At 44.0% G+C, this 22,676-nt stretch overlaps 1 protein-coding gene, 1 long non-coding RNA gene and 1 other non-coding gene across 7 annotated transcripts in view; 1 reads left to right on the top strand and 2 right to left on the bottom strand.

The window, feature by feature from the left end:
• Positions 1-22,676, bottom strand: part of iqsec2b (IQ motif and Sec7 domain ArfGEF 2b) — a 60,705-nt gene that overhangs the window by 24,498 nt on the left and 13,531 nt on the right. For 2 of the 4 annotated variants that reach the window (XM_052057940.1, XM_052057944.1), the window contains exon 2: positions 10,388-10,567. The exons of 1 other annotated variant lie outside the window; for it this stretch is intronic. In XM_052057940.1, the coding sequence (XP_051913900.1) occupies positions 10,388-10,567 (180 nt within the window). Of the gene's footprint in view, positions 1-5,094; positions 5,348-10,387; positions 10,568-22,676 lie in introns of those variants that run through there. One more of the 4 variants, XM_052057942.1, reaches the window with a different exon arrangement.
• trnav-aac (transfer RNA valine (anticodon AAC)) lies at positions 306-378 on the bottom strand. The gene has a single exon. It is a non-coding gene; the product is annotated as a tRNA-Val (tRNA).
• Positions 5,269-7,989, top strand: LOC127596101 (uncharacterized). Of its 2 annotated transcripts, none has more exons than XR_007961388.1 (2): positions 5,269-5,375; positions 7,005-7,989. It is a non-coding gene; the product is annotated as an uncharacterized LOC127596101 (long non-coding RNA). The 2 variants fall into 2 exon arrangements; XR_007961387.1 differs by lacking the exon at positions 5,269-5,375 and adding an exon at positions 5,397-5,525.

Consider the following 22,676-nt stretch of genomic DNA (forward strand, 5'->3'; position numbering starts at 1 on the left):
TGTTATTTGTTTTTGTGATTTGCAGTTCGGGACCACAAGAATTATATTTGACATTTTACAAAAATCACACAATCATCATGCTAATAAATTGGAATCAAAACAATCTAAATTATTTGTATGTACATGTAAGTATTAGGGAGCCAAAAACGTGAACGTAATTGAATGAATCAGGTAAATGTATCCAAATATACAAGTGGAATTACAAATTATGATATATGACGAAGAACACAAATGAAATTACGTCTAATTAAATGTACAAAACTGTCCTGCAAGATTATGATATTCCTGGAACAAAATGGAAAACATGTTTCCGCCCGGTCTCGAACCGGGGACCTTTCGCGTGTTAGGCGAACGTGATAACCACTACACTACGGAAACCCTGACATATACCCATGGCAGAGTTGATATTTATCGTAAAGTAATCCGACAATATTTGCGTATTCGAATGATTGTATAGTAGTACAGTAGTAAAACGTGTTTATCCATCTGTCTGACCATTTTCTAATCCATCTATCCTCACGAGGATCGTGCGACTTTTATTTATACTAGGTTTCAATAAAAGTTTTACGACATTTCAGCCAAAATAGAAACACTTAACTGCAGGATTCACGTCCCAAAATTCAGCAACATTATCCATATTGCGGAGTTCAATCCACCATGATCCTAATTTTTGATCACATTTTTCCTCGTCTTTGAATGATGCCGTCATCTAGACCATTCTGCGCTATTTGGGACAATTTGAAGAACGGCGCGCCAAAAATACTCTCTCTTTATCTGCTCGTCTTTCTCTAGCTTTTTTTTTTATGCCCAGAAAAGTCATATGTTGTCTCTGATATTTTTTTTTAAAGCGTGTTCAATTTATTGTATGAAAAGCTATACAGATTACAAAATAGTGTGCCATACACATTATCTTGAAGCTGTTATTTAATCGAAAATTACCCCATATTGGTTGTTTAACAGTCAATCAATTGTCCTCCCCATTTCTTCTTTTGTTTTGGTATGTATCATTCCTCCTCCTTGGCTCCTTAAATAGAAAAACTCAGAAGGGGAGATGCTGCTGGGTTGCTGTTGAACCTTTTGTGGGTGGTGAGGCAGTTGTTCAGATGAAAATGTTGTTGCCATGGCAATGTATTGACCGTTATCACTATTGAAGTGGGTGTTGAAAGATGCTGTACAGGTTGTGAATGGCAGTCTAAAGAAGACTTTTAAAACGCAGCACAGTTACCTCTGTCAAAATGTATTGAACAATGAAATCGTGAAGCAATCATCATTTTTGGATGCTTTTTTGTCTTGTGTGTGAAATGGGAATTAAGCATTGGACAGATGGTATTTTCATTGAGATGAGTCACGTGAACCTTGGGGAGCAACAGGCCTGCTTGTAGAAAACATGTTTCTGAATTTGTTTGGCGCAGAATACATCGGTCATCATTTAGTGCTAAAAACCAAGAAATTAAAAGTTACAATTCTTGAGCATCGCCACACGTCTCAATAAGAGGTTCTGTGCAAATATGACATACACGAGTTTTGAAAGACAGAATGTCACATTTAATTTTTTTGTCTGGTTGACATTCATTCTTTGATTAAAAAAATAAGTCCGAAGTGACTCACAAATTACCCAGGAGGTGTAATTGAGTCACCCCCCCCCCACCCCCACTGAATACTTAAGTAAATATGTATAGGACTAGGAGACATACTTTGAGTTAAGAGATCCATCCCTATTGAATGTGGCAAAGTGCAGCAAATTGTTCAAATGCCTCACTTTGACTTGGTTCAACAATTGTCTGCCACAGAAATGACAAGAAAAAGCAAAAGAATATGGATTCCATTTTACATTTCCAAAGCGTTTTTGCCCCGCATGAGTCTTGGCTCTATAGTTGCCGACACTAATGTAATATGTCCCTGGTCACTTGCTACACAGTGACACACCGTGACAATGTAAACCTGTAACACTAAAAATGTAAGCATCACCTAATGTGTGAAATTGGCAATTAATGGTCACCAAAACATATGTTGACATCTTTACTTTCCCTTAAATAAACATCTAAACATTTTTGAATGATCGCCCAAGTAGGACTACTTGTTTGGGAGTCATATTATTCTAAAGTAACAGCATGTTTACTTGAGTAAAATTTGTGACTACCCTACACACCTGTGCGAATAAACTGAATGCCCGAGAGTGGTGAAAGTACATTATCGGAAGGGAAGAAGTTGGCTGCATAAAACATGAAGGTAGCCAGCCGTATTGCAGCTGGCATCTGCACTTCATCATTTATGTAAGAGATACCCAGTGGTCCTGTTAAGAGTTCCGCAGGGAGATTCTCTCAAGGGGCACATCCATGAGTTTCATTGCACCTAACCATTTAATTGGACCAACACCGTAGACTCTAACAAACAGGATGGAGCTTCTAGGATAGAGTAACAAGACGTGTACTGTAAATGCACCATTAGTATCGTGTGTCTTCTTCTCTGCAAAGCAAAATCAAATGAGACCCATTCAAAGAGAAGAATCAATAATTTGGCCTTTACAAATATTAGAATTAGGGTTTGGTATTGCCATTATTTATTTCGTGTGAGGCCTTGAATAAACAAACTGGTGCAGCACACATTAGATCAAATCGGGGTGAATGTGTCCCATCCATCCATCTGAACCCGTTGCCAGCCAATCGCGTGGCACACATAGATATAGAATCATCCATGCTCACACTCACACTCACACTCACACCCAGGGACAATTTAGAGTGTTCAATCAGCCTGCCATGCATGTTTTGGAATGTGGGAGGAAACCGCATTACCCGGAGAAAATCCACGCAGGCCCGGGGAGAACATGCAAACTCCACACAGGGAGGCCGGAGCTGGAGTTGAACTCGGTACTGAATGTGTCCCCTGCATTAAAATGTGTTTCACACCCCACTGGTGTGACTGTGAGCATGAACGTGTGTTTGGCTGTGTTTGTGGACAAACAATATGTCCCATGCGATTGGCTGGCGACCAGTCGAGAGTGTAGCCCGCTGCTGGCCCCAGAGTCAAATGGGTTCGGCTCCAGCATGCGACCCTCCTGACGAAGAGCAGTTCGGATAACGGATGGATGGATAACTTTCTAATATTTTCATTATTGCAATTTGCTACACCAACCAAAACGCACTGGTCACTACACAAATGGATTTGTCTCATTAGATTGTTCCACAGGTTGTGGCCAGTGAATACATGTGTGTAAATTCAGCTCCAATTCAGTTGTTTGCTGACATCAAGAGTGACAAATTGGCGGGTGCTTCGAGATACGTCATTAAAAATGGATGTGCTCAATGTGTGCATATGACAAAGCGGCAGCCGGTCCGACTTCGCAGGGATGGCCAATCATGAGCTGCTTTCTACTCTGTTCATCTCCATTTGTTTTGCCGTATAAAGACTCATCATGTGTCACGAAGCTTGTGGGCCTCAGCAACATCCCAGACCAGAGGCAGACATGCATTAAATAACTGTGCTTTGTCATGAAACTAAAGTTTGACAACATTCTTTTGTGGCCACACTGAATGCAAGCATTCATCTCTTTGACGGGGTTACAGCATTCTTCACCCACCAACATTCACTCGTTGTTGAATAAGACTGCAAACTTGAAATGTCTAAACTGTACACAAACGCACTCACACAAAGATTTGACTGAGAACTGGAATTTGGGGTTGGAGGACTGTTTGAGCATCAGTGTCCCACGCCCAGCTTCCCCACCATGAAGTCAAAGCACATCAGTGTGGCAAAAAATGTAATAGTATAAAACTGGACTTCAGTGGGACTTGGATCTGGGTCAGCATGTGTATCTAACCCCAGGGGACTCTTTGACGGACAACATTCTCAGTAGGCCTGGGCAGCATACACTAACTCTGGATGTCTGCATTACGGAGGAGATGATTTCCAAACCAGTTCAAACTGATTTAGATCGGAGAAGACAAGCTCTGTGCAGCCCACATCTCTCGATGTATTTTACCTGCTCCTGTCACAGTTTTATGGCCACTGTATTTGTACCATTCACTCAACAGCAACAAATACAAGACAAACACACAAAATCACACGTCCTTTTTAAATCACCATGTTTACTGTCCTTGGCTAATGACAACAACAAAGTGTTCCCGGTTTTTAGCATGAGATAAATGGCCAATCATTTCGATAAGCAATCTTACACAAACGTATCAGAGATCAGCTTCAAAACCTCTCCACCACAAGCCAGACACCGGATAGTGTTGTCACCGGAGTGCGCTTTCCTTGCACAAACATGTTCATGTTTGGCCATGATTAGCTATAAAAGACCCCACCCTATCTTGGCACCAAGCGTACCACCACCCGCTTTATTTACCTCTTCCTTTCCAAAATCTGTACTCCATTTGGTTGAAGATGTCTTCAGTTTTCTGCCCCAAATGACTCATTCATCATCATAGCCTTCTTAAAAAAAGATAGCGAGGGATACTGTACTGTACATGGTCACTGTATCTCCTTTGAATGTTTTATTCACCATGTGCTGTCAAGTAATGTCATGTACAACTGTATATCACACACCACTGTATATTCTTTTTGTAGGCTTTTTGTATTTACTTTCATTTTGCATTGTTTTAGTCTGCAGTCTGTAGCCAGGTTGGCATTGCAAATAAGAATATCTTCTCAATTGCCTTACCTACATAAATATAGGTTAAATAAATCAATCAAAACATCCCTGTCATTTTTTTGAAATCATTCAAATTTGACAGGGTTGTTAAAAACCTTTGTCTCTTTTCAAAAACTTTGGTTTCACTTCAAACGGATATTAAGTCTTATTCACGCGTTTTGAACTTGTGACTATGTCATTTGTTAAAAATGTCATGCGTTGATCTCTCATCTGTACAGCATAATCACAAATCATGAAATGTCTTAAATACCACTCAGCGTATGACTTAATTCAACATTCAGCAGGAAAACAACCACGTGGAAGGACTATAAAAATGGAATCCCCAGCATGCAGCGTGAAGAGGTCTGATCATTGCAGTAAAGGTGACACATCATTTCTCGATAAACACTTAAGTGACCCTAACATAAAACTGGGGAAACAAATTGATGAGAAATAGTTCTTACCATGCCGAGATGTACAGCACATGTTCTCCCACAGACTGGTGGAGTGTAATATCAAACACACCTTCCCCGCTTTCTTTTAACATGCATGCACACACTCAAGTACATTTGATCACCTTGCAAAGCTGCACAGGCCACATTCTTTAAGGTTTTTTTTGTTTTTTTTTTGCTTGCCAACAACTATCCTCGTCTCCACCCTCCCTGCAATCACGTAACTGACGCAGGCAGTGATATCAAGAGGGAAATAAACCACACGAGCACCATTGTGGGTGTGGTGAGTAAAGGTAAATTTGTAGTTTTGTGAATCTGAAACCACACCACGTTCCTATTCAAGGTCTCAAAGTATGCGATGTGTGTTTGAAAATTGAAAAGGGGCATTTAATTTCAGCGTGTGGCTGAATAGGTGGCCATCTGGGTGGAGATCAACAAGGCGGGTGTGTACATGCTTTATTTTGACCGAAATAACTCCAGCACGACTTTTCTCCTTTGGACAAATTACCCTTTATTAAAGCTTAGTTCCTGTTGCTAGGGCCAACAAGCTTGCAACATGACACTTCAACTGGAGCCAGATTATGCAGTTTGGAGGCGGCGGTAGGGAGAAGTAGGCAAAGAAGAAGCAGCAGGCTGTGTAGTATGCCTGTAAAGGTTACATCAGCCATATCAAAGTAACATCACAACCACAGCATTGCCTGAAAATGGCACAGGTGGAAGAAGTACTCACACTCTGTACTGAAGGAGAACTACAGATAATTGCGTTTAAAAAAGCACCCTGGGGAAATAAGTCTTAGATTTTTTGACTTGACTTCCACTTGAAGTCAAATTTAAAAAGTACCGGTAGATGGTCTGAAATCTACAAACGTACAAAACTGACTGCTGCTTCTTCTGTTGTATTTCTGTAGAAATTCTTCTTCTTCTCAGCAAAAAATAAATAAAATAAAATGCATGTTTGAGGGTCTAAGCATGAATGTAAACTCACCAAACAACATTGAGGCTTTGTCCTAAAACAAGACTGTCTAATCCAGGTCCACGAGGGCCCCAATCCAGCATATTTTAGATGTCTCTCTGATTCAAATGATCAGCATCTGATTAATTGAATCAGGTGTCTTAGAGGAGGGAGACATCGAATAAAAAACGGTTCCAACAAATAACAGATACAACTCCTCCTGAAATCAACACGTTTGCTGGCCTCGGCTAATGCATACGACAAAGTGTTCTTGGTTTTAGCACCAATTAAATAATTAATCAGTTAGAACGGATTGCACCAACAAGGTTTTAATTGAATCTACGATTAGCTCCGTTCAGAGATGAGTAGAACCAAGTTCAAAATGAGATAATGTGTTTTTTTTAATTAGCCAGAGCTCTGTTGCACCATTTAAGATTAATCTCAGTTTAGTCAAACTCAATTTAACTGAATTTAAACGGACTTCAACTGTGGATATTAGAAGGAAAATTAATTATTAAGCATGCAATAAAACAGAATGTATCGACTACATTGCTCCACCACAGTTAAGCGCCCTGTGTCAAGGGATGTTTTTTTTTCCTGATTAAACATTACAGCCTGCCACTCACTGAGCGGCAGGGGTTTGGTTTGCGAGGATTTAGCACGTTCCATTGTATTATCATGCATGTTTTTGGAATGTGGGAGGAAACCAGAGTACTGGAGAAAACCCACGCAGGCGCAAGGAGGATGCACATACCCCTTTTCCACCCCAAAAAACCTGGTGCTCTTTCGGCATCAGGACCAGTGCTTACGAAACACCCTTTTGGTTTTCCACCGGTAAAGAGCCATGTAGGAACTATGACATCATTGTAAATTGTACAAATGTCACAGCTTACATCTACGTTTACCCAAGAGCACCTGCGTGAGTAATAATAATGTCCATCCATCCATTTTCTTATGTGTTTATTTTCAGGAGGGTGGCGGGCGTGCTGGAGCCTATCCCAGCTGTCTTCGGGCAGTAGGCGGGGGACACCCTGAACCGGATGCCAGCCAAACAAAGGGCACACAGAGACGAACAACCATTCGCGTTCACAGTCACACCTAGGGACAATTTAGAGTGTTGAATCAGCCTGCCATGCATGTTTTTAGAATGAGGGCGGTACCCGGAGTGCCCAGAGAAAACACACACAGGCACGGGGGAGAACATGCAAATTCCACAAAGGAAGGCCAGAGCCGGGATCGAACGCCCAACCTATGCACTGTGAGGGTGACAGGCTAACAAGTCGACCACCGGGTCGCCCATATATGTATAAAAATTAAGATGTGACAGTACATGAAGGAAAATGGACCTGTGTTACCTGTTGAGCTGTTGAGTTTTATGTTTGTGGCTTGGCAAAAGGACAAAGAAATGGAGCACCTTAGGGGAGCACACATTTTTATTTTGTTCATAATTAAATAAATTGTCCAAAAAAGTTTTGAGAAACAGAGTACAGTGACAGAGATGTGGGAACCAACAGCATGTTGAACAAATTGCAGACATTTTAATGAGAAGTTTTGGGGGCATTACATCAATGGCAACGGCTCACTAACAAATAGTGACAAGTGAGCAAATCCAGAATCAAGTAAAATGAGTGCAACGGCAGATGATGGTGATGCCTTCCGACAACTTGAGAGTGCAGCGGGACAAGGAAAAAAATGCAAGAAGCACGAAAGACGACATCATCAAGATTATTTAACATATAGTGGTACCTTGATTCACAAGTCCGTCAATATCAGAGTTTTTCTAGTTGCGAGCTTGTCCTTTGGTTGATTTTTTTGCTTTACGTTGACATCAAAATTTGACTTAAGAGCGAACTACACGGCGGCAACAAACTTCACAACATCCAACCATTATCAGTTCATGTTGGTTCCCTCATTGAAACGATCCCCCGTTTCATGTGGAGGTTACTTTTCCATATTTCTTTTTCTAACTGTGGGAAATGAGAAAAAGCAGATGATATCGATTAATTTCAACCCTGAAATCCTTGAAAAAAATTGTGAGGCCTGCAGCTAGTTTGTGTGGTGAAGCAGTACGAGTGTAGTACTGATAAAGTTTATAACACTGTTCCGGGCGGCTAAAATAATTTGATTGTGGCAAACCAAGGTAAGTTCCTGAAAAGAATGCCTGGCAAAAAAAGGCAACCCAAAAAAATTAAAGGTACTGAGTATTTTTCAAAGGTTTTTCTGTGTGTGTGTGTGTGGGGGGGGGGGGCGGTGAGAAAAATTCTCATGAAAAGTTCTCATGAAAGATTGGCTTACAGATTCCCCGACTTGAGTTTTTCACGATGTTTGATCAGTTTTTGTCTTGAGACACGAGTGCGTTACAGGAACTCAGCGTCAGGAAAATTCACAGCATCCGGCACCATCAATTCACATTGGTTTCCTTGAGGTGTACCTTTAAGATGGTTTGCCAACTGCCAGTAATCAGTACCAATCATATTTTTATATGTTTGCTGGTTATATGAAGGGCACATCTTATTACTGTGTGTGGGAAATAGCAACATTGATGAATACCCGAAATGTGGCCAGTATCGGTACACGACCATCACTGTTTGTAAATCAAGGTGCCACTATATACAGTAACAGGTACACAGGCCTTATCCACCAATGGAAAATGGTCACATGCACACTATTTGGTTCATCATATTGCGTCTACTCTGGGCGTTCGGCGATGCGTTGGCTTGGCTCAACGAGACGAGGGGCTGCTGCAGCCCGAAGCTGAGCAGCAGAACTGGTGAGCACCCTCATCCTCCCCCTCCACTCTGGGAGGGTAGAGACGGAAGAAAAGGAGGACAGGGGCAGGCAGACAATCCACAAGGAAAAAGAAGAGAGTGAAGACAAGCGTCAGGCACAAACAAAGCAGAGAGTGAGTGGTAGAAGCGAGAAATGGTGACAATGCATGGACAGCACATTCAGCAACATTTTGAAATTAGCGCAAAGACTTTCGAGTACAGCGGAATCTCCAAGGTCAATGCTTCTGAAGTGCCTTTTGATTTTTTTTCTTTGACTTGTTTTTTGAAGGGTACCCGTGATGGGAATTCATGAGTCATAAATTGCCAAAGCTCTGTCCACAATATGACTAAAGGGACAGTCGACATTATAAACAACGATGGAAGTATGCCTGTGCTATCAGATTTTTAATCTGAAAAATTAACACTGAATTCCGTTTCCATCAAAATGTTTAGTGTACACTTTTCATCTTAAAAAAATTCAACATTCAGCTACAAAACATCACTTCTGGGTCACTCCAGTAGAGGTAGCCAGGCCAAAGCAATCATCATCATCATCATCAAAAAAAAAAAAGCACTCATCAATCTGAGCAATCCATGGTAGGCTAGTGTTGGATGCTGCTTTCTCAACTGCTTTGGCCTGGCTGGCACGCTGACCCAGTAGCTGCTTAATTGAAAACCTAATGTTGATTTTAAGTCGAAAGTTGAACCAATATTTATGACAGTAATACATTTCTGAATCAGAATCTCAGTTTAAGATGCAGTTAGTCTTAAGTGCAAAATGACTTCAAAGCACGGGCAGTTGGGAAAAAAAGGTAGAGGGTTAATTGACTTTTTTATGCTTGACAAGTAAAATGCATGAAGTCATTTGTGGCTAGTGATTTTACTCAAGATACAGATTTGATGCTGTATCTTGTTTTATTTGGACTAACCACCACTCGCCCATTTTTAATATGCTTATATTGAAATTTAGTCATTTATTTGTATTTATATACTTTTTGTTCTACTTCTTCTACTTCTCCCTTTCATAATTTTGCTGCTGTAAATTGGCATTTTCTCCATTGTGAGACAAATAAAGGTTTTCTTTTCTTATCTTATCTTTCCCCATTGAAATGAATGGAACTGACATTAATTAGTTCCAGCCTGCGGTAGAAAAATAATGTTTCCCTTGATGTGTTAGGTTTGAGCGAACTGAGGACAACTTTGTCTTATTTAAAATACACAATGTGCTGATTTTTAAATGTTATTTTAATTCATTTTTTTGTTTTCTTGCAGACTCTTTCTTGTAGTGCTGATATTGTCACAGGAAACGATATTCTGTGGCTCTTGAAAGCTCTGTCCAAATCTTCTAAATTGGGATGAATATGGGGAACAGTAAGCGGTGAATGTCAAGAGGCCACCTTTAATTAAGTATTTTGCGAGGCTAACAAAGTACATCAATCAAGCGACAGTCCGTGACTTGAGAATTTCTTAAAACGGGGCACTCGTTAAGTCCAGGTAGTGCTGTTTCCGAATGATGTGACAGAGGCATTTGTGTCAGGGAGCTTGTTGGCAGGTGACTTATTTCTGTCTTGAGGAGCCTCCTTACCTGTGCTGCCGCTGCAAGCTTGGGTCAGTTGAGGGGCAGCAGTACTGATGGAGACTGACGAAGCTGTGAACAGTCAGACTGCTGGAGAAGAGAGTGGCGAGGGCAGAGGCGCCCACCATCATGGTGGGAGTACTGGGAGCTGAGGTGGGCTGCTGCCCTGAGATGGACGATGGTCGCACACTGACAGCGAGGAGCGAAGATGAGACACACACACACGCACACACACACAAAGCAGAGACACACGGAAAGATCAGAAGCGAAGCGGCGACAAAGATGTAAAGTGAGAATAGCAGACAGATCATAAAGCAGCATGCTCACAATAAATGGCATATTGAAAAGGAATGATTTGCAGTCTGCGGACAAACACAGGTAAAAGCCACAATTGCAATAAACGGCTGGCCAAAATTGAGATTTTGGAAATGTCGTTGAGTCACAGAAACGCAACAAAATTACAACTACAAAAGTCCAGCTATAAATCGTCTTCACGTTCCACTTTACAGAATATGCAAAGTAGTGACCATACAGGAAGTTGGAGCATTGGTATTCGTGTGGGATGAAGACCGCGAATAGTGAAAATCTGTGCAGATGGTCTTCAAATAAACATTGATAAACATTCACTGTTTTCCATGATATACTGGGTGGGGGAATCCCCCAAACTATAAAAAAACATTGAAAAAAAAAGCAGTGAATGTGCAAATTTGCAGGTGCGTAACTGTGATTATGCAGTTTTCCACTCTACACTAAATTTGATGATTTATATGTGTCGTTTTGATTTAATCTGACCAGTAAAAATAGACAATCTGACTTCGGGCGGCATTTGTGATTTCATAAAACCCGGAGAACTCTCCTATTGTTTAATATGGGGGTGGCACGGTGGACGACTGGTTAGCACGCCAGAATCTCACAATGCAGAGGTGCACGGTTTGATTCCACTCCAGCCTTTCTGTGTGGAGTTTGCATGTTCTCCCTGTGCCTGCGTGAGTTTTCTCTGGGTACTCCAGTTTTCTCCCACATTCCATCAACTGCATGGCAGGTTAATGGAACACTCTAAATCAGGGGTGTCAAATTAATTTTTGTCGTGGGCCACATTTTAGTTAACGTTGCCCTTAAGTCAAGGGTGTCAAACTCATTTGGCAGTGTGGGCCACATACGGCCTCGGTAGATGTCGAGTGAGCCGGGCCATTCAAATTCTACCATACTCTGCCATAAATAACCAAAATGTCATGTATTTCCTTTGTTGGCCAAAGCTTGTCGCTTCTCAGGACATACAAGTTCAGCCGCCTCCATCGTGCATCGTTTGACAAAGTCACCGTTGGAATACGGCTTTGATGCTAATGCTATTTCGCTAGCTATTAGGTAGCTGGCTGAGCTCAGTTGGTAAGGCATCGGTTTGGCATACGGGAGACGGTGGTTCGAATCCCACTTGGGGCAAGAAATGAGCACATAACACCATCCAGTGTGGGGCCTTGGGCAAGATCCTTCACGCTAATGCCTACCTCATACAATGATGAGAGACAATAAAACGAATGACATGCCGGCTCAAACGTCGCCCAGCCAAACAAGGTCTGCGTCAGGTGCTGGGGAACCAGAGCACCTTGATGAAAAATGGGCTACTGGAACTAAGCGGAGATGGGCGAGATGCGATGACATGGCTCTGTTGGAATGCTACTACTCAAGCAACCCTAGTCAGAGGGGTTACATGCAGAGAATGTGGGCTAAATGGTTACTTCGAAACCCACAGTCACGGTTGACCACGAAACAACTAGTACCTCAGTGTTCCAACATCCACAAACGGCAACTGCTGTCACAACTTGAGATTGATAAGGTACAATGCAGGTTCCATGGTGAAGGGCCCCAGGCTGCCAGATCAGAGGAGGAGGTCATACAAGAGATTGGGAGGCAAGCCCCAATGAATGCAGATGATGAGATTGGGTGGCCAGCCCCAATGAATGAAATGCTGAGCGAGGCAGCAACTGACCTGAAAGCTAAGATCATGGCGAGAATGAAAGCTGGGCAACCTAGAAACCGATTACAACGGCTATGTGAAGTACCATCTGAAAGTCTCATAGAAAGTGTGAATGCAGCACTGAGGGCGATCCCTACCGTAACGATCACAGAAACCAATGAGCTGATATACGCTTCAGCATCAGTGATCCTGGAGACTCTGGGCTATAAGAGCAACCATGAGATACGTTACCCACCATGGAAAAGACGGTTGGAAGCTCAGATCAAGGCGGCCCGGAAAGATGTGAGTCAATTGACGGAGGCCCAGAGAGGTGTGATGAAAAGGCCGATACCCGAGAGGACCATCCAGATGACCATACCTGAAGCACTCGAAACTGCCAAACAAAGGCTCCAAGCCTTGTCCAGTCGCCTAAAGCGGTACACGAAAGAGAATGAGGCCAGACGAATAAACTGGCTGTTCACAACACAACCTGCGAAAGTGTACGCTCAGTGGCAGGGTCCTAACAACAGAGCTGACCCACCAAGACTGGAAACTGAAAGGTACTGGAAAGGCATATGGGAGAAGGAGGTTGCACATAACAGCAGTGCACAATGGCTGGTGACCCTGAGAGAGGAGCACAGCAACCTCCCTGAACAGAACCCAGTTACCATAACAGTGGCAGACATACAGGAAAGAGTCTCAGATATGAAGAACTGGACAGCACCAGGCCCGGACATGGTCCACACCTACTGGCTAAAGAAACTCACAGCACTCCATGAGCGCCTAGCAGTACAAATGAACCAGCTGCTGAGGGATGGGACTCACCCAGAATGGCTAACCGAAGGGCGAACGATCCTGATCATGAAGGATCCCTCGAAGGGTGCAGCCCCATCCAACTATCGGCCAATAACCTGTCTCTCCACAACATGGAAGCTCATGTCAGGCATCATTGCGGCTAAGATAAGTGTTCACATGGATCAATACATGAACGAAGCGCAGAAGGGCATTGGTAGAGATACCAGAGGAGCCAAACACCAGCTCCTGGTTGACACAACAGTCGCACAAGACTGCAGGTCCCGACGTACCAAACTGTGCACAGCTTGGATTGATTACAAGACAGCCTACAACTCGATGCCACATACATGGATCACTGAATGCTTGGAGTTGTATAAGGTGAACAGGACCCTAAGAGCCTTCGTTGCGAACTTGATGAGGATGTGGAAAACCACACTTGAAGCCAATGGCAAGCCACTTACCCAAGTGTCCATCAAATGTGGCATATAGCAAGGTGATGCACTCTCCCCACTGCTGTTCTGCAGAGGACTGAACCCCCTAAGCCAAGTAATCACCAAGACAGGCTATGGATACCGCCTCAGAAATGGAGCTACAATCAGTCACCTCCTCTACATGGATGACATAAAGCTGTATGCTAAGAGCGAAAGGGACATAGATTCCCTGATCCACACAACCAGGATCTACAGCAGCGACATCGGGATGTCATTCGGGCTTGAGAAATGTAGTCGGATGGTGACTAAGAGAGGAAAGGTAGTCCGCACTGAAGGGGTCTCACTCCCTGAAGGAACAATAGCAGACATTGAGGACAGCTACAAGTACCTTCGTATACCACAAGCCAATGGCAACCTCGAACTGGCAACAAGGAAAGTGGCTACGGCCAAATACCTCCAGCGAGTGAGGCAAGTCCTAAGAAGCCAGCTCAATGGCAAGAATAAGACCCGGGCAATAAACAGCTATGCCCTGCCAGTGATCAGATACCCAGCAGGAATAATGAGGTGGCCAAAGGAAGAGATCCAAACCACGGACGTTAAGACCCGAAAGCTCCTAACCATGCATGGAGGGTTCCATCCCAAATCCAGCACCCTGAGACTGTACGCAAGCCGAAAGGAAGGAGGCCGGGGACTAGTGAGTGTGAGCGCCACTGTCCAGGATGAAACATCCGAGCTCCATGATTACATCAAGGAGAAGGCTCCAACGGATGACGTACTCAGAGAATGTCTCAGACAATGGGGAACAGAGGATGAGGAGCTGGAAGAGGGACCATCATGGGAGGACAAGCCCCTACACGGGAAGTAACACCGCACCATAACCGAAGTGGCCGATCTCAAGAAGTCCTATCAGTGGCTAGAGAGGGCTGGCCTGAAGGACAGCACAGAGGCACTCATCCTGGCTGCTCAGGAGCAGGCCCTGAGCACCAGAGCCATTGAGGCCCAGATATACCACACCAGACAAGACCCAAGGTGTAGGTTGTGCAAAGAGGCACCTGAGACGATCAAACACATAACTGCAGGGTGTAAGATGCTGGCAGGGAAAGCCTACATGGAACGCCATAATCAGGTGGCTGGCATAGTCTACCGAAACATCTGTGCGGAGTATGGACTGGAAACCCCAAGGTCAAAATGGGAAACACCTCCGAAGGTGGTGGAGAATGACAGAGCGAAGATCCTGTGGGACTTCCAGATCCAGACTGACAAGATGGTAATGGCGAACCAACCAGATATCGTGATCATAGATAAAGGGCAGAGGAAAGCCGTTGTAGTGGATGTAGCGGTCCCAAGTGATGGAAACATCAGGAAGAAGGAACATGAGAAACTCGAGAAATACCAAGGGCTCAGAGAGGAGCTGGAGAGTGCCTGGAAGGTAAAGGTGACAGTCGTGCCTGTGGTGGTCGGAGCACTCGGGGCAGTGACCCGCAAACTAGATGAGTGGTTGCAACAGATCCCGGGAACAACATCGGACATCTCAGTCCAGAAATGTGCAGTGCTAGGAACAGCAAGGATACTGCGCAGAACCCTCAAGCTTCCTGGCCTCTGGTAGAGGACCCGAGCTGAATGAGGCACGGACACCACCCGAGGGGTGAGATGAGGATTTTATATATATATATATATATATATATATATATATATGTGTGTGTGTGTGTGTGTGTGTGTGCGTGCGTGCGTGTGTGTGTGTCAAATGCACATCCAACATGAAGCCATTCCCCACTTCCCGTCCCTTCTGACAGGATTGTTCCATCTGCAGAGTCTTAATGAGAGCCTAGTGGTGGAGATTAACATGTAAATGCTGGGCTCTCGCTGCGGCCAGATGTTGTCAAGGACATGTTGTCCCTGTCATATGAGCAAAGAAACACAGAGCATAGAGATTCTACAGCACTCCACTGAAATTGTGGATCGGGCATATGCGTAAGAGGAACCAAAGAAACTGAATTGACTCTTTTGCCCCAGGCAGGCTCCATGAAGGCAAAAGGAGAACTTTTCGTGATTTTGTGTTGTGAAACACAAGCTGTGAAACAAGCTTTTAGCTAAGTACTGTATTTTCCACGTTCCGAAACTTGAAAAAGAAATCATTTTTTTTTCTTCAGAATAGCAAGACGTGGATGTAGTAGCCATGAAATAATTAAATAATATTGTAAAAATAAACAATGAGTTGAGGTTGAATTACTACAATCAAAATAAGCATTACCTCATGTGATTAATCTATTACTTAATAATACTACTACTACTAATAATAATGCTATAGGCTCATTATTGTGTCACTAATAATAGATGGTATCTCATAGCTAATATGGCATGATTATTTTTGTGATGGGCGGCCCGGTAGTCCAGTTGTGAGCACGTCGGCTTCATAGAACAGAGGTACCGGGTTCGATTCCAGCTCCGGCTTCCCTGTGTGGAGTTAGCATGTTCTCCCCGGGCCTGCGTGGGTTTTCTCCGGGTGCTCCGGTTTCCTCCCACATTCCAAAAACATGCATGGCAGGCTGATTGGGCGTTCTAAATTGTCCCTCGCTGTGAGTGTGGGCGTGGATGGTTGTTCGTCTCTGTGTGCCCTGCGATTGGCTGGCAACTGATTCAGGGTGTCCTCCGCCTACTGCCCGAAGACGGCTGGATAGGCTCCAGCACCCCCGCGAGGATCAAGCGGTTCGGAAACTGGATGGATGGATACTTTTGTGACAACACAAATGATATAAAATTGGAAAAAAAACAAGACAGAGGAAGGGCTTTTGATGACCAAATCATAATTTATTCACAGACATTACTCCTAAAAACATGTGCAATGAGTGACGGTGACCCACTGCATGGCCTGTGTTGAACAACAATGGCTTTATTATACATACTCACCATTCACTCCAGGAACTGCATCATCCTCTTCGGATTGCCACACACATTTCTTGTACCTACCATGACACATACTGTGTTTACACCACCCACACATACTGTATGCATACTCTGTTTCAGAGTTAGGTCATTAAATTTGTCGAACTGTTGGTGTTTCTCTCCTCTGTAATCAAGAGGACAATCTGATATTCATCATCTAATCGTTATCATCTACTCAAAAGCTGTGCTGACGTCAAATCCAAAGTGACCCGTGCTCAAGATTTGCCCAAAATCAAAACTCAATGAGTCCAAGACAAGACAAAGGCTTCTGGGAATCAAGACCAAGAGCATAAAAAACTATTAGAAAAAGTCAGACAAGGTTGAACAAGGCTCTCGTCAACTTATTCATTCTGCCTTAAATAACAAGTGCTTCATGCTAAATATGTATCCCATTCATTCAAAAGTCCCACATCTCACCCCAAAAATAGGGTCTGACTGACAAAGCTGTATTCTCCCAAAGGGGAAAACACGATTGATGAATCCATAACTCCTTGTGGTTACCAACAACGTATGTGTATTCCCTTGAATGAATATAAATTTCATAGAGCTTGCGCTGCAGCTCGTGTTCAGAATGTGACTTGGGTAACCTCAACGCTGGCCAGAATATTTGATTGACCTGAAGGGTCAAACCTTCACCTCTTACCCGCAGTCAGCTTGGATACGCACCAGCTTGCCGTTGATGCTGAACAGCATCTGCTTCAATTTACACAAAAACGTTCGAGAATTTCAAAATCAGTTATCCTGCTCGTCACACTCATGACAACAATATTTAATAAGCATGTTAGCAAAAGAAATACGCTACTACGGCATCTAATCACGTCGCCAGGCACAGCGTTCTCTGCTAAGCCGCGATGATATGATATTCTAATTAAAATGTGATGACAGCAGAAAACTATTTTTGCGGTGAGGAACAAGGCAGATCACACAGAGATTATAAACCTCAAAACAACAACTTGCAAGATGTGATCTGCGTGGCAGAATGAACTGGTGGATGTGCTCAATATTGTTCGTCAAGGTGCTGTTATGTAAGCCTGAGCTGCGCTCGCACACATATTTGCATTTCACCGGCAGCTACTGTAGAACATCTTCGCTTATATTGTCTCCCCCGTGCCGCACAGCGCCCTTAGGAGCTTTCTGTTTTATGAGTGCTTGAATTCTTCAGTGGTTAGGGATACATTACACTGGATTTTCCCACAAATTAAAAGAGCCCCTAATAGTATTTACCACATGCTGTGGTCAAAATGGCTAAGGATGAATTAATCTGAGCACACTTATCCTTTCTCCACTGCCAGATTAAGAGCGCTGGCTTTTTAAGCAGGTTAGCAGAGGTGATATCGCGAAGAGCATACATCGAGGAGAAATTGACCCCCTGCTCAAATGGATTTGTCATGTACTTCTCTGCCAAATCCGTTGCCCATCAGGCCCAGTCCACTCTCTCAAACTGCCTTTCTCAAAATTAACTGTACTAAATGTGACATTATTATAATGGGTCCCAAATCCCTCACCTCACCAACTCTAAACTTTCACTTCTCCTTTGATAATTCCACCCTCACCCTACTGCCAGAACCTTGGAGTTTTCATGGACAATACTCTCACGTACTCGCCTCTCAGCATCGACGGTTCGTATATCTTGATAAACTCCTAAATTGGGTCACTTGTTGCTCAGGCGTCACTGGATTGTAAAGTGCTATTTTGCCGTTTTTTGTTTTTTTTCCCTTGTGGATACGAGACTGTATTCATGGCATTTTAATTCATTTTACTGGGGAATTCTGTTTGAGTTTTTTAAACTGTGAGCGCAGTCACAGAGGAAACTTGTATCTGAAGGCACTACTGTACCATGGTACCTTCCTCGTTATATTTGGACAAGATTTTAGCTGCTACCAGGTGTACGGCAGCTAAAGCTGTTACTGTTGAATCTTGTCAAATCGATTATTGCATCGACTAATTGAGCAATCAGGTGAATTTACATCTCCCAATCAATTTTGTTGTGAATTTATCCAACTTGGTCAACCCTCCCACCCCCCAAGAAAAAGGCAGCGCATGTGGTGTGTTCTCCAAGTAGGTCAGGCAGTTGCAAGAGTGGGAGGAGAGTGAGCTCCACGAGAGTGGGAGAGGTCAAACACGGAGGAGGGCAAGGGTGACCACAATCAGGAGATCCGGAACGTGAACACGCAGGTCGCAGATGCGCGCATGCTCGCCACCCGGTGTCACTGTGCAACCGGCGTGGGGATGTCGATCGGCGTGTAGGTGAGGCTATGTATAGACTTCATCTTGACTTGTACTTGCTGTCATGTCGCCATGCAATCTTTGCCTCATTGCGAGCCACTTGAAATGATGCTTTCACTATTTTGTCTGTAAAAATGAGTGGGTGTGCACTGCGTCATCCACCTCCAGCGCGTGACCCGCCTGACTCCTGCTGACAAACAAAGGCACATGATTAACACACACGCTGCTGCGTTGTAGTGAAAACTAAATAGGGGGTGGGGTGGGGGGTGAGGTGGTCTGCAAACACCACCCCTCCCCTTCCGCCAGCTCCAGCCCAAAAACACAACACACATCCACTGTACACTGTACACTTGAGTCTCCTGCTGCTTGGCAACAGTGTGGCCTGCCTGCCTGGCTGTGTGGGCGTACGGCAATAAGTGCCAGGCAAAAGCTCAGAGGAGGGGCAACAATTGCGCCTAACTGCAGCCGGGACCTGTGCGCGCGTGCAAGTGGACACCCCATGTTAAATGCAAAAGTGACAAAAGCCAAGGGAAATAACCAAATATGTCTAGGCATGAAAGCATCCTAACTTTCCGAATCACTTGCAAAGCATCACTTGTCATATGTGCGTCCCCTCGTGCTGTCATTTCATCCCACTGCATGTCTTTCGCCATGCTCCTGCTCCCACCCTCTCCTCTCTCGATTGTCTCTCTCTCTCTCTCTCTCTCTCTCTCTCTCTCTCTTTCGCTCTCACTTGTTCTCTCTCTCTCTCTCTCTGTCTCTCTCTCTCTCGCCCACAGTTCTTCAAAGAAGTGTTCACGGCGTTCCCCCGGTAACCAGTCTCCATATTTTGCTCTATAGAATGTGCATGTGACTGTCTGACAAACATTGCGCATCCTAAGTGAAATGCATCTTGGGGAAATGATCACTGAAGATTCTAGGAAATACTACAGTGAAGGTGTGCAAAACTTAAACAGGCCATGATGAGATCCACAATTGTTTACAATGCCGCTGCTGGCCAGCCTCCAGCTGAATAACTACGCGAAACCTTTCATTTGTCGTGTCATGTGCACAGGTGCACAGCTGATGCTCGGATGCAGATGCCTTTGAAATAAATGGAGCCTATTATTTCAACGGATAATTCAGGTACAGTACATTTTGACAATAAAGTTTTATCCAATACAACCCAATTTTGCACACGTCCGTGTTCAACTATGGACATGCTACTTGTATAGAATATTGCACTCCACATCTGAATAACAATACAGAATCGCCGCCCTGTCGACAGAGCTAATTTATGTCTAGTATATATGGACACTGAAACAGCCACGCGTAAACTTCTCTTTTCCAAAAGTTATTGATGATTCAAAATTTTAGGCATTCATAGTAAAGGCAATGTTTATTGAAAGAGACTCACTAAAGTACACTTCTTGCATAATGATAAAGACAAGCAGCTACATCGGAATCCTGCCAGCTGCACAATTTCCGTGTTGTTCTTCAAACTCTGCAGGTGCTGGACAAGTGTATACGTGATCCCCAACGACTCATTGAAGTTATTACTCTTGTCTTTATACCGTTATAATAATAGTAAGTCATGCAATGCTTCCAAATGCTTTCACAAATTCATACAAAGTTTAAAAAAAAAACTGTTTATTTTGCAGTTTGCTATTGTGTGAATGCAAAATGGCTGAGTCATCCTGTCACTTCGGCTCACAGGTCACTCTGGTGTATTTCAACAAAACAATGAGGTTGCCTCAGTGTCATTAACGATAAAGGCAGCTTGTGTGACATAGAAGGACTCTTTGCAAAAGAACAGAAAAAATGAAGCAGGGCTGCAGGTATTGAATATTTTAGCATCAGATTCAGCTGACTGAAAATTCATTTGAATATTCAGATGAAAATAAAGAGTGGCCATTTTTGCCTGGTTAAAGAACAATTCTAAATGATGAAGAGAAAAAGCAATATTTCTATTTATTAATGAATGAACATCCATCCATCCATTTTCTAATCCACTAATCCTCACAAGGGTTGCGAGTGTGCTGGAGTCTATCCTAGCTGTCTTCGGGCAGCAGGCGGGGGACACCCTGAACAGTTGCCAGTCAATCGCAGGGCACACAGAGACAAACAACCATTCATGCTCGAAAATACCTCGTAAAGACAATCTAGAGTGTTCAATTAACCTGCCATGCATGTTTTTGGAATGAGATTAGCGCGTCTACTTCACAGTGCAGAGGTGCAGGGTTCAATTCCAGCTCCGGCCTCCCTGTGTGGAGTATGCATGTTCTCCCCGTGCCTGCGTGGGTTTTCTCAGGGTACTCCGTTTTCCTACCACATTCCAAAAACCTGCATGGCAGGCTGATTGAACACTCTAAATTGTCCCTAGGTGTCATTGTGAGTGTGAATGGTTGTTCCTTTCTGTGTCCCCTGCCCTGTGCCCTGTGTGACACCGGTCCAGGTTGTCCCCCGCCTATTGCCCGAAGACAGCTGGGATATGCTCCAGCACCCCCCGTGACCCTTGTGGGGAAAGCAGATCGAAAAATGGATGGATGTTAACGAGGGCCAAAAATCCAAATACTGTACTCATAGTCAGATTGATTGATTTTCTCAAGGAAATTCAGGGGGGCATGTCTTTCCTGTCACTGATGAAATTATATGAAAAAATGACCCAAGTATCTTATTTGTTATGGGAGAAAGAGGATCTGCATATTAAATCTTCTGCGGGTCCTGCATATGTAGAGCATTTCACAATAAAAAACTTTAAATCCATTTCAGTGGCACAAAAAAAGTTAAGAGCTTGATCCAAATCAAAACAAGACTGAAAAGAGATCTGGACATGCCCATTCCTCATGGAAACAGATGAGGGCAGCTGAATATTGTAGGTGCCTTTTCACCGTTTCCACAGCAACTGCAGAATCTCGTTTCTCTCGCAGCAGTGAGTGCTGGTCTAAGGATACCTCACTTCCTGTCAACTATTTATGTGCAGATTGACTTGCATGCTCGCCAATTCCAGAAAGTGGATTAGAATGGCAAGTCTGGAATACATGCCTATCTTGACACTGTAACCCTAACTTGAAACACCAACTCTGACAAGAAGATTTGAAACTTGTAACTTGCAACCCAAATTTTCAACCCCTAATCATTTACTTGACTTGATCTGATATTCGAATGCGCGCCAGTGTGCTCGGCGACGCTCCTGCCATTTCGGGTTTTTTTACTTTTCGCAATGCTTGTTACCTCCCTAACAGCGTCTCGGTTGGTTTATGATAGCCGATCGTTGTTATTGATTCAACAACACGTCGGAGATTCGGCTGCGTTTTGGTAAGACCGTGGTGAAAAGACGCTACCTCCATTCTTGGCTAACCTGCCGGCTGATCTCTTCCGCGTTCACTCGCTCCCTTCACGGAAGCGCCTCCGCCGCCGCCGCAGCAAACGCAGTGGTCAGCTTGTGAAGCTGAAACGGAATCTGAGACAAACTTCGATCGCTCCGGCGTGGTGTGCCCTCGACCCCGTCGCCTCGTGCTTGCTAACGGTCGTTGGCTCTCCCAACGCGCCACGGCATTTTTACCCTGCGCGCCTTTCTCGGGGAGGAATCCAGCGAAACCTTTTGAGGGAATTCCCCCGGGCTCGGCGATCGAGAGAGGCAATCCCTCCCGTTGCTACTACCACAAGGATCGCGTTGTTAAACGCCCGGTCGCTGACGAACAAGACCCATATTCTGAGGGAGTATTTCCTTTCCAATGACTTGGATTTTCTGTGTCTTACGGAGACTTGGGCAGGTACTGGTGAGTACAACGCTTTGATTGAATTGTTACCACCTGACTGTGGTTTCCTCGATACCCCGAGGACATCGGGACGTGGTGGAGGTACGGTAAGCATCTTTAAGAACAATTTCAAATGTAAACGGTGCACATTCACCACATCGGCCAACAGCTTTGAAGCAACGTTCTTTGAAGTTGGTCGTGCTTTCCCG

Source organism: Hippocampus zosterae, chromosome 2 (assembly GCF_025434085.1).
Source record: "Hippocampus zosterae strain Florida chromosome 2, ASM2543408v3, whole genome shotgun sequence".
NCBI lineage: Eukaryota > Metazoa > Chordata > Actinopteri > Syngnathiformes > Syngnathidae > Hippocampus > Hippocampus zosterae.